A 12,500-nucleotide genomic window follows, 5' to 3' on the forward strand; every position below is an offset into this window, starting at 1 on the left:
CTTTGTGTTCTATCTATGGGCCGTCCAACCAGGCCAACACTATTTAGACTGTGCATGTGGTATTACTGTTCGAATTGATAGGGACGTACAGAATGCGTGTCACCCAGGTGTTAAGGTGCTCCAGTCTAGTGTACTGTCTTGTGTGAGGATGCAACACCTCCCCATCCCAGTGTAAGAGCGGAGGCCTCTACACTGAACCCTTTGACTCCCCTCCAACCCAAAAGGCGTACCCCACACCCTTTCCTCTGTCATACTCTGATTCGACTCAAAACATACTTGTGATGTCACTCAGTTATGTTAAATGACATTGAACTATCCACAAAGGAAGATATGAATACATACCTGTGTGCGCGTACACACACACACATACACACACACACTTTACACCCTCTCAGTGCTGAAGAAAATTGACATCCATACGCATTCAGCATTAATGAATAAGGACATTAATTAAATACTGAGTAATTGTACATAGATATGTTTGCCTCTTTGCTGTTTTTTTTTTTTTAATCATTGTTGTTTCAATATATTTTGTGTGCTAGCGATCGAACTTTTTGAGTTGTACAAATGTGATTCTTTGCTGATATACAGTATAATCATGTTAGTGAAACTGTTGGCTGGGTGGGTAGAGGGGGAGGAGGCTTCTGTGTCAATAAGCTACAGAGTAGTTGTGATTGGGGAAGGGGGAGGGGACCACGCCCACTTTGTATTTCTGAACTGTGTGGATAACGTGATTGGCAGGCAGGTGTTAAGTGTGAAAGATCTAACCAATAACCTGACAGCTTTAAAGAAGGTGGAGCTTCTGTGCAGTGCTCTGCCAGAGGTGGGTTTTTCCGGAAAGATATCCTTGAGTAGAGGGGGCTGAAAAAGTTTCAAAAAGGTGCTAAACAATTTTATCTGAAAGAGTAAGAAAAATATATTGTTAGGAATTTTAAAAATCGTCTTGACAAATGACTGTTTTTAAGTTGTCGTAGTAAAGGAAAAAAGCACTATTGTTTTACTCTTTTATGAATATATTAAAAAAGCATTTTAACTTTGTATTTGATAAAAATGTAAAGAAAAAGCATACAAAAAGAATAAAAATGGACAGATTCATGTTTTAGCCTAGACATTGCTGTAGTGTGTGCCTATCTGTGGGAACCTTATATATTTATGCTGGACGTTAGACATCATCCTGGCAGTAATGTGCACTGTTCCATACTCGCTTCATCCCCACCAGAAAAACTACAGTTCCCAACATTCCTTGCCGTAAAACATGTTTTGTATGCTGGCTTTAGTTAATATCCAACTATAATGGGGTTTTGTTTTGTTGTTGTTTTTTAAAAGATAACTATTATAATTGTTGCCTTGATATTTATTGAGCACAGCCATGTTCATCTCCCATACTCTACTTCACACCCCACCCCACCCTTCTCTCTCTCCCCCTCTCTCTCTCTCTCTCTCTCTCTCTCTCTTTCTCCCTCTCCTCTCATCCTCACACATCTCCCTTTTTCACCTTGCTCTTGTCCTCCCTTCTTCACTCTCTCCCTCCTTCCCTCTGCCCTCTATTGGCCAGGTTTATCGCACACTTCCACCTGTGCAAACCGAACTCCAGGTCTTCCCTGAGTGTCAAATCGTTGAATTTGAAAACTGTTCCGTGTGTCGCCACAAACAGCAATCAAAGCATCTTCAGGTTTAAGGTTGAAAAACAACTCAGGTGTTCTTTATAAGCATCACTATTCTGTTGCTTTAGTGAAGTCATCGCCATCATCACTGTGCTAATAAACCTGGCCTACAACCACCTCCTCCAACCCTCCCTCCTTCTGACCCTTATTCCTCCCTGCCCCCACCACTCAACCCCCACCTCTCCTCCACTGTCTGTGTCTCACTGTGGCTGTAGGTCCGTTGTGTTTTCAGTAACATAGCTCTCTGTGATTTATACTCCTTTGTGAGGTCGGTGCGTAACAGGAAGTGTAGCAGTCAGAGTCCCGCCCCTCCGTGGCATCAGCTTCCTGTCGGCTTGCAGGGCAGCCAACAGCTACAGAAGGACTCCTTTCTTATGTACTTGTGCTGGAAAACACTTGAATTAAATGTCATGTTTTTGTGCAAAAAAAATTCACCCGATTCTAATCTTTGTCTTTCTTGGCTGTCTGAGTCTACGTGCCCATGTTGTCTATAGGTCTACTTTTAGTCAAAGAGTTGACTTCCTTCAACTCAAAATCTAAACCTGCCTTTCACATTGGAAAGACAGCCCTTGTTTTAAGTTTTCATTTTTATTAAGATGTAATGCTTGTTGAAACTATAGTTGAAATGTATTGGTTGTCAATTGTCCATTTCTATGTCGCCAAGGTTTGGTTTTTACCCCGTTTTTGAATAGATTCTCAGTGGTTTTTTTCCATCTTTTCTTTACCTCATCGCTGGCCTTTGCCAATATAGGGACATACCATGGCCTGTATGATTTATAGCAAGTTACAATAAATGTGGATGTTGTGGGTGAACTGTGGGCAATATTATGCCTACTGCAGTTTAGGTAAAATACTGTAGGTTGGGTGAGGGGGAGGATGGTTTAGGTGCCGTGTTAAGTCTTTGTAAACCAAAAATAAATGTGTGTTTTGAGTTCACATCACAGAAAAGGGTGCCATTAACCACTAAAAAAGATACACCTAAGCTATGAAGGCATGGTAAATTCTCTGGAAAGGCAAAAACTTTGAACATGAAGCTCGTCTGTTGTAGCCTAAAGCGCTCCGCACATATACTCCGACATGTGTTTTGTAAGCGGCACTCAATAAAATACATTGTGTATCAAATGTGTGTCAATTAAAAGTTTTAGCGCCTTTGTGCGTGACTTCAACTATTCACTAAAACATCTGATCCTAAATAACACAACTCTTTAGACAGTATCAGCTAATTCTGCTCACTCAACTCTTAAGGGGAGGGGTTAAACTAAATGAGGAAATCATTACATCATCAATATACCCTTTTAGGGCCACCTCCAAAAAACACTGAAAATGATGATGTTCGGTTTATGGGCTAACTCCACAATTCAATAGGCTACCACACATTTACAGCCTTTAAACATGTTTTCAGGAGTAGTTTTCAGAGGCTGTCTATGTCATTTTGGAAGGCTGCTGTCTAGGAAAGAAATTAAGGTGGAATGTTTCTTTGAATTAGCATGGCAAGGGGATAAAATTATATACAACATTAAAGAAAAAAAATGAAAGATCAGAGAAGTCAATGTCACTGTTACGAATGACCGCATAGTGTATTTGAAATAAATAATGACCCTTTGAGATTTAAGTCAGAGGCTTTCATGCACTCCAGCCGCGGAGCGGCCATTTCCAACTCTCAGGATTCCACAATACCTTGTCCCGCCTTTTAGCCTCGACATGTGATTGGTTGGCAGTAGTATGTAACCAGTTCTATGCCCCTTCTTCATTGGTTGGTTTTTCTGTCGATCTATCTGTCTAAACGCGCGCGTGGCTCCGCGGCTCGGTCGCGCGGAGCATCTGCAACTTGCGCTTTGGCAGCTGTCATCGTCTTGCGCTGAGGGTAGGGTGGTGTTTAACGTGGCAGGAAAATAAGCATTTGGATATAATTCCAAAAAGGTATGTAGACTGATTTAATATTAATATAAACAGTAGTATTGCTCAAATGTATTTGTCGCCTTTTAAATAATTATTTAATAGAAAATACATTTATTTCTATTGTATAACGAACAGCGGTGGATTTGGATTCTTGGACTTCATGTTCTCCTTTGCACTTTGGAGCGGGAATATGCTTATAGACGAGACTACTTATATTGACAACAAACGTTAGTAATGTGCCTATTGTAACATGTTCAATAAGCACTCTGCATTTTTGAATGACCAATGGATCGTCCAGGGAGCGAAATGCCACTCGGAATGGCAGGATGATTAACCGTGTGATTGCGTGTGTGCAGAATTCAACTACTGTATGTGAGAGCTCTTCTGCCAAAGGTAGCCTATTCCTTCTGAAGACGTGTTATGGAGGGAGGGGGGGTTGACACGCTCGGAATGGTTTATTCAGGTCTCTCAGGTTGTCAGTACAAAATGTGTCTGTGTAATGTCGGAATGTGTAATGTCCAAATCATGTGTGCCTTTTGATGGCGATTGCCCGACTAAAATTGATACAAAGTTGGCTAGAGAATTTAAAATTTTCTGAGGATTTGTGTTTGTTTTAGGCTTGGTTTGCTAAATGATACAATCCTTTAAGGTACTTTTACAGAATTAAACGGTCGAGATGTAGAGTCTTGGATATGAATTATGTGCAGCGTGTGTCTTGCAAAAATCATTGTGTACCATTATGTTTGGGAAGAGCTAAGCTTACGTGGAGGCATTGATGGCCCCTCACTGGAAGTAGTGCTTTCACTTTCCGCTAATAGGCTACATTAACATCAACAGCACCTGCGTTACTGAGGTACGCAACCGCATGAAAGTAAGGGGAACTATAATGAACTATAGAGAAACAGAGGGCTGTGCTTACAGTAGCCTATGTGGTGAGCAGTAATATAGAATGCTTGGTGGAAATCACTGGATTTCAGAATTTTAGTGTCTGTGTGCGGGAAACGGGCAGAGAGAGAGATAAACAGAGGGACGTAGACGCGTTGGTAACATTTGACTCACTTTTTGGCTTACGGCCTATTCGTTTTTGCGGTTCATGGTTTTCGGTTCACGTGCCTTATGTGCGTAATAGTGCAGTGATGCGGGCGGGCCCCGGGCCTAATTGGGATATGTATGCTTCGGAGAAACGAGTTCATTTGCACCTTTGAAGCGAACAGGAGTGAATCAGATGGAGACCCCCGACTCCTGGGGACGCCCAGCCTGGACGCCGACAAATTAGCGGCGTCTGCCCATCCTAGCGGTGTGCTCTCGGGCGCGAATAAGGGCACTGCTCTTCGGTGACAGCTAGGGAGCAGCTGACTCATCTTCCCCCGAGGAGCTGTCAATGTCGGCCCGATTGCTAGCCGAGGAAGGGCCGGCAGCTGCTCCATGTTGTCTCCATGCATTTGCAGGATGCATGGATATGCGCGCACACGCTCCAAGTGATGTACATGTAGTCTTCATGACATCAGGGTGTTCCTCACCCACTTCAGACCATTCAAATGTCTTAAGCATAGGTCTATGTATGTATGTACATTATGTATGTATGTCTAAATGTGTGTGTGTGTGTGTGTGTGTGTGTGTGTGTGGATTGGCATCACTGCATGTGTGGGGGAGGTGGTAATTGTGGGTATGGCAGGAGTGTGTGTTTGTAGTTTATTACTGAAACGCAACGTATCACAGTTGACCCACTTGCATGCAAGGCCAGTGAAGCATTAAGCATGCTGTTCATAAAGAGGTTTATATTTAGAAAGAGAATGCTCATGTAGTAGAAATATGGAATTTGTGTGAGTGTGTGTGTGTGTGTGTGTGCGTGCGTGCGTGCGTGTGTGTGTGTGTGTGTGTGTGGTGTCAGTCTTATGCTCAGAATGGGTATGAGTCAAGTATCTCATGCCTGGAGTAGGCCCAGAATTTGACATTTCTAAAACCTATTCAATATTAATTGCAGCACTGCAGCCTAATCCGTTCTCTCTCTCTCTCTCTCTCTCTCTCTCTCTGGCTTTCTCTTCCCGGTCTCCTTCATGTGCTTATTTTCTCTCCTGCCTTGATTTTAGTTGCTCTCTTTCTAGCTACTTTATCTAGCTCAACGTACAACTTTATTTTGAAAAGCCGATATGACAACAGATCATAACGATCACTCGGGCTTGAAGGCAGGCTGTGTGTCAGCTGCTTGCGGTTTCTAGCTTTTCTAACAGCTGGTCTCGGGTGAGTGAGAATTCCAGGCTTGTGTGTTGTCTTTTAAACATTGCTAGGACAGGACACACACACACACACACACACACACACACACAGACACACAGACACACATGTGCATGCACAGGCGTAGAACAAGGAAACAGACTCACCATTCATAGCATTTATTGTAACATTTATAGCTATTAATTTCCCTTCTTATGTGTCACTTCTTTACTCCATTTTCTCTCTCTCTCTCTCTCTCTCACACACACACACACACAGCATATTGGATTTATTTGTGGGTGTGGTTGGAAAGAGCTTGTATGGGAATGTTTAGAAGGACTGTATGTTTTGGATGTTATGACAAACCTTTCTGCTTCCGTCTTGGTGTGTGCTTCTGCTCCACTGTGTGTGTGTGTATGTGTGTGTGTGTGTGTGTGTGTGTGTGTGTGTGTGTGTGTTCTGTGTGATATTGTTCCAGGCCACAGGTTTGAATCAGATTGAACGGAAAATAGTTATTTGATCCCATAAATATCTGGTGTGGAAGCGTGGCTTAGTCTCTCTCTCTCTCTCTCTCTCTCTGTGTATTCATCTGTTCAAGCATGTCATCTGTTGTGGTTAAGCCCCATTCCATTAATAATGGTGAGTCTGTGTCATCCGTGTTTGGTTGGAAACTGAACATGAGTGAGTGGACAAAATTAGGTCAGGCCAATTTCTCTCCCCTTTCCCCCTTCTTCTCCTCCTTCATCCTCTTCTTCTTCTCCTCCTCTCTTTTCTCTTCTATCTTTTCATCTTGCGGTCTGTTGTTTAAATTTTCATTTTCCTTTAAAAGCCATTCCTCCTGGAGCCGGAAACAGTCTAACCCTTTGAAGCTCATTTCATGATTTTTGCTGAGTCAGCACAACCAGCATCACATCTGATATGTGCAAATGTGACACGTGTGAGGACCTCCACCTTCATCTGACTACATCTTTTGCTGACACAGCAAGAACTCTGGTTAAGGGATGGCGAATTGCCGATGGACCCTTTTTTGGCCTGTGTGGGCCACTGTAGTTGTAATGACTGGGTTTGGATTGGGGTTAGAGTTAATGTGCAGTTCCCTCTTACTGCAGTCATATTGATGCTTGATTTAGAACCACATGGTGGAGGTTGTGTCCCCTGTGAGTGTGACCACATTGTATTCTTTCCGACCTATGCGTGTGTGTGAACCATTGGCTGGCTGGAGGTCAAAGGGAAACAAACAAGGCCTCTGATTGGCTGATTGAGCCAACGGGGTGGTTAAGTCGTTATGACTCGTGCATCGTTGTAAACAATCACAGATGGACCCAGAGATACATTATTGTTGTTGTTGACATCATTATTAAGTGTAAGTCATCGCATTCCCCAACTGGTGAAAAAAGACCTGTCTCTGCTAATTTCTAGGAAGTGAACTTGATGATGGGATTAAATAAGTAAACTTGATGGGATTAAATGGGAGTGCTGCACTGTGTTACAAAGTAGCAGGAGCTTTTGACAACAGTTGGTGACAACGCTACAGGTGGTACAAGGCCAGCACAGTGGAGACAAGACATCAAAGTAAGTGAATAAGCGGTGCACCATGCATCTAGACACCTGTGTGAGGCAGGACTCAGGGTAGATCAGCATCTAGACACCTGTGTGAGGCAGGACTCAGGGTAGATCAGCATCTAGACACTTTTGTGAGGCAGGTCTCAGGCTTGATCAGCATTAGAAACCTGTGTGAGGCAGGACTCAGGGTAGATCAGCATCTAGACACTTTTGTGAGGCAGGTCTCAGGCTTGATCAGCATTAGAAACCTGTGTGAGGCAGGACTCAGGGTAGATCAGCATCTAGACACTTTTGTGAGGCAGGTCTCAGGCTTGATCAGCATTAGAAACCGGTGTGAGGCAGGACTCAGGCTTGATCAGGCCATCCTTAAAAATATTTTCGTTTGCCGTAACCCGACCGACCCTGTCAATTTAGAACCGACCCAAATATTTATTTTTTTCCCCTTTTAGTCCGACCGACTTGCCGGTTGTAAACTTGCGTTAATACCGACCGATTGTTTTTTTTTACTCTAAACAACCAATACAAATGCAATAAAATAATATTTATTTTAGTAGGCCCAAGTATTGTGAATATAAATTGCCTACATGCAAACGTGGCTCACTTAAAAAAAAACCTGTGGCGTCATCTCTACACCATTGGTTTTACGCATGTCACACTATGGCCTACGCTTCGTTTCATTCACACAAACTGATAACGCTTTTACTTGGCACGAAGTTCTGGAAGAACTGTGGCCAGATCTTTTCTCATCCCTTCTCCCCCTAGTCTAACGGTGACCATGTCGGAGTATTGAAATTGGTTGTGGTCTATTCAGCATTTCTCAAAATATGGGTCCGCAACATGGAGACTGCTGGTCCGCGGAGTCGTGGAGTGAAATTAGGCCCGATGCTTCATCTGATAATTTGCTGCGCAGTTTATCAAGAAACCGCGGATCGACGAAAAAAGAAAACAAACGTTTCTGCTATCGATGTCATTAAACATGGAGCCCTACAATTAAGTGGTGGTATGAGCATTCATTCAATGCGCGTCTGCGCGAGAGAAACTGAAACTAATCGATAACGTTGGTATCAAAGCTCCGCTTCAACCTGTTGGAAGGCTATTTATTTATTTAACGAAACTTAATAGAACGACGTTGTTTTTTGGAACTTCCTTAGAAACAGAGCAGAGACTGTAAAATACACTGTATAGCATTGAGTATTGTATAGTCAAATTTCAATATAACGTGGCCAAGAGCTGTTGTAGCCTTCTTTCTGGGTACATGTAGATGAGCCTTATGACCCAAAAGTCTGCCATGACCGGGCCTCAGGTCAAAGAAGTTTGAGAAAGGCTGGTCTATATAACCTGCATCAGAATGAGGTTTGCAATGGTGCGCCTGAAGGCACGGGTTGAAGACCCAGTCAGTTACGTCACGATATGCACATTTGTGTAAATTCATTCCTACGTAATCATGACCAAAATTGTACTTTTTTTTTTACTTTGAATCTTGAAAAAAAAAAATATTGACCTACCTACCGACCCATTTTTATTTTTTTTTGGCTGTTACTGCAAACAAAAATATTTTTAAGGATGGCCTCAGCGTTAGAAACCTGTGTGAGGCAGGACTCAGGCTTGATCAGCATTAGAAACCTGTGTGAGGCAGGTCTCAGGCTTGATCAGTGTGCCCCTCTCCCACCCCCTCAGGGACATCGTCAGCGTTCAGAGCTGCGCGTTTCGAACAAGCCATTGTTTCCAAGGCAACGATCCCATCCTGATGTAATTTTTGCTGGCACATACAGCGTGAGGGTCAGAGTCACAGTTTGTGGAAAATTCTCTCTTTCTATTTCTCTCTCTCTCTTTCTTCCCTTCTCTTGCTGTCTCTTTCTCTCTATCTCTTTTTTACACACACAGAGGTCTTGCTGTGTTCTCTGTCTCACTCTGTGGGAATCTGTGATTGATAACTAATATCTTCCATCAAATTGATCATTGTCCCTCTGTTACCTCCTTTTCATCCTCCTGTACATTCTCTCTCCATCCCTCTCTCCGTCTTTTCCAACTCAATGCTCTCTCTCTTTCTCTCTCTCTTTCTCTCTCTCTTTCTTACTGTACTCTGCATCCCTTTCTCGGACCCTTTTCCCACCTCTCCCTCTCTCTCACTCTGTTTCTTTCTTTCCTCTCTCTCTCTCTCTCTCTCTTGCTCTCCTCCTCCCTCCTTCATCCCTCTCTCCCTCAGATGGCCGGGGGGGCGGGCTCCATGCGCATCCTGATCAAGGGCGGCAAGGTGGTCAACGACGACTTCACGCAGGAGGCTGACGTCTACATCGAGAATGGCGTCATCCAGCAGGTGGGCAAGGAGCTGATGATCCCGGGCGGTGCCAAGGTGATCGACGCCTCGGGCAAGCTGGTACTGCCGGGCGGCATCGACGCCAGCGTGCATCTGCAGCAGAGCTTCATGAACGCCACCATCCAGGACGACTTCTACAGCGGCACCAAGGTGGGCATCTCACTCGGCTGAGATAAGTAAAGTAAAACAAAGAAAAGTTCAATAAAGTCAAGTCAAGTAAAATATAATATAGTGGGTTTTAGCCCGGGATGTAGTGGAGGCTAAATGCAAGTAAACACAGTTTACCCACATCTGAAATTTCAGAAATAGAGTTTATCCACCTCTTATTACAGTTTATCCACCTCTCAAAAGAGTTTATTCACCAATTGCAACTTTTAACATTTAAAAATCACACTGTTTTATCCACATTCACAATATGTACACTCGATATATGTACACTAGGAACCATTTAATACTACTGGTATTCTTATAAACATTGAACAATAACCTCCACCATCATCAAACATGTTCTGAATGCCTTTTTAAAAAATCTGATACCGCATGGCGCAGTCCACCTTACCGTGATCACAGAATTCATAGTTTACCCACTACACCCCTGGTTTTAGCAGATGGTTTTATCCTAAGCGACGTAACAGGGACTTGCAGCGATGGGTTCTGATTCAAACCCAGGCCGACTATCTTGTCCTCTGGCCTGACTAATGGCACTGACCTAAGGCACATTCATCACTATTCATTTTCAATAGAGGAGTGTGTTACCATTCAGGAGAGCATACTTTTCAAAGCACTGTGGTGCAGTGGCGGCCATTATTAATTGAAGGAGAACTCTCCTCTTCTCTCCTTTCGAGCATTCTCTCTCATGGTTGCCATGGTTGTGGCTGAGTAATGCTTTCAGGAAATGCGGTCCAGTTCCATGGCTGCAGTGAGACTGCCCAGCTTACACTGGAATCATGCCTAAGGATTTGCAATATGGTTCGACCAGTGAGAGATAAAAATAAATGTTCTTTGTTATGGATAGCCTAATTGTCCCCATTGTATCTAAACAAGCAAATTATCCTAATGTCAGCTAATGACAGCTTCAATAAATTGAAAAGTTACCACCACTATATTCGCACATTTTTGATACACTGTCATTTACATGCAGTAATAACTCCTAGTATTTTTTTATATGAAGTCACCACTACATAGCACTTTTCCCAAGTCCTCGCTCTTTCTCACACCCACCCACCCACCCACACACCCACACACACACACACACACACACACACACACACACACACATACACACACACACACACACACACACACACACACACACACACACACACACACTCACACACACACACACACATGCGCACCCACATACACACACACACACACACACACACACACACGCGCGCACCCACATACACACTCACACATGCGCACACACATACAGTACACACACTCAAACCTACCCACCACTGAGTCTGATGTACACCTTCAAAACCACTGCAGCTCTTTACTCCAGCAAAGCCCACATGCTGTGCCGACTCCACCTGCATTGCAGCAGAGCTGTATTCCATTATCTCAATCACAAGCAGAGCATGTAATTATGCACACACACACACACACACACACACACACACACACTTACACACACACACACACACACACACACACACACACTTACACACACACACACACACACAGACAAATGTACATGGATGATATTTCCTATTGGAAATGTAAGCACAACAGCTGTTGTAGCAAAGCAGCAGTCTCATTAACACAGGTCATACAACATATCTACACCCATACACATACATACACACACACACACACATACACACACACACAGATAGAGAGAGAGAGAGCAGCTGTTGAGGTGGAAAATTCCTCAGTGCCATAGATGGTCTGATCTGTTTGAAATGTAGGAGGGGAGGGGGGGGGGGGGTTAGGAATGAGAGTGATCATGATCATATTGATCATTTCCATGATATGCAGAAGAGATGCTGATAAGGGTTTGGATATCTCACACGCGCACACACACACACACACACACACACACAAGCTATGTGTGTGTGTGTGTTTTGTTCACTTAATAAAATCCTGTGGAATATTTCTCTAATGGGGATTTATGAGGAAGCCTGCCATATGCCCCCCCCCCACCCCCACCCCATTTCCTCCACCAACTCACCCCATCTCCAGAACCCCCTGCTGCCATAGTAACCCCATTCCACTCACTCTCACACACACACACACAAGCTGTGCCCCAATTTCACAAAGCAAAGTCAGTGGTCCAAAATCAGTTGCCCTCCTCAGCCGATCTGTTAAATATGAGTCAGTAAAGCACATCGCTGACTCCAGGCTGCAGAGGCCACGTCCTTCATGTGTTTCATCAGCCAGGAGCAGCTGTGCTGTGAGCCCTCTGGCTTACAGGAGAGAGAGAGAGAGAGAAAGAGAGAGAGAGAAAGGGAGAGAGACACACAGAGATAGAGAGAGAGAGAGAGAGAGAGAGAGAGAAAGGGAGAGAGACACACAGGGATAGAGAGAGAGAGAGGGAGAGAGAAAGAGAGAGAGAGAAAGGGAGAGAGACACACAGAGATAGAGAGAGAGAGAGAGAGAGAAAGGGAGAGAGACACACAGAGATAGAGAGAGAGAGAGGGAGAGAGAAAGAGAGAGAAAGAGAGAGAGAAAGAGAGAGAGAGAGAGAAAGGGGGGACAGGAGGAATGGAGAGGAAGAAGGATGGGGAGCTAGAGGTTGTGCATACATGACTGCACATGACTGCAGGAAGAAGGATGGAGATCTCACTCACTCATCTCTACACACTCCAACAAAGTCAGCATGTCGCTTGATTCAGCCC

The 12,500-nt window shown here is 43.9% G+C and overlaps 1 protein-coding gene across 1 annotated transcript in view; it reads left to right on the forward strand.

Annotated features, from left to right (window-relative positions):
• The first annotated feature begins 3,419 nt into the window (after positions 1-3,419).
• Positions 3,420-12,500, forward strand: part of LOC121711287 (dihydropyrimidinase-related protein 5-like) — a 25,763-nt gene continuing 16,682 nt past the window's right edge. The window contains 2 exon segments of the mRNA XM_042094747.1: positions 3,420-3,584; positions 9,547-9,807. Coding sequence (XP_041950681.1) covers positions 9,547-9,807 — 261 coding nt within the window. The 5' untranslated portion in view covers positions 3,420-3,584.

Source organism: Alosa sapidissima, chromosome 6, assembly GCF_018492685.1.
Source record: "Alosa sapidissima isolate fAloSap1 chromosome 6, fAloSap1.pri, whole genome shotgun sequence".
NCBI lineage: Eukaryota > Metazoa > Chordata > Actinopteri > Clupeiformes > Clupeidae > Alosa > Alosa sapidissima.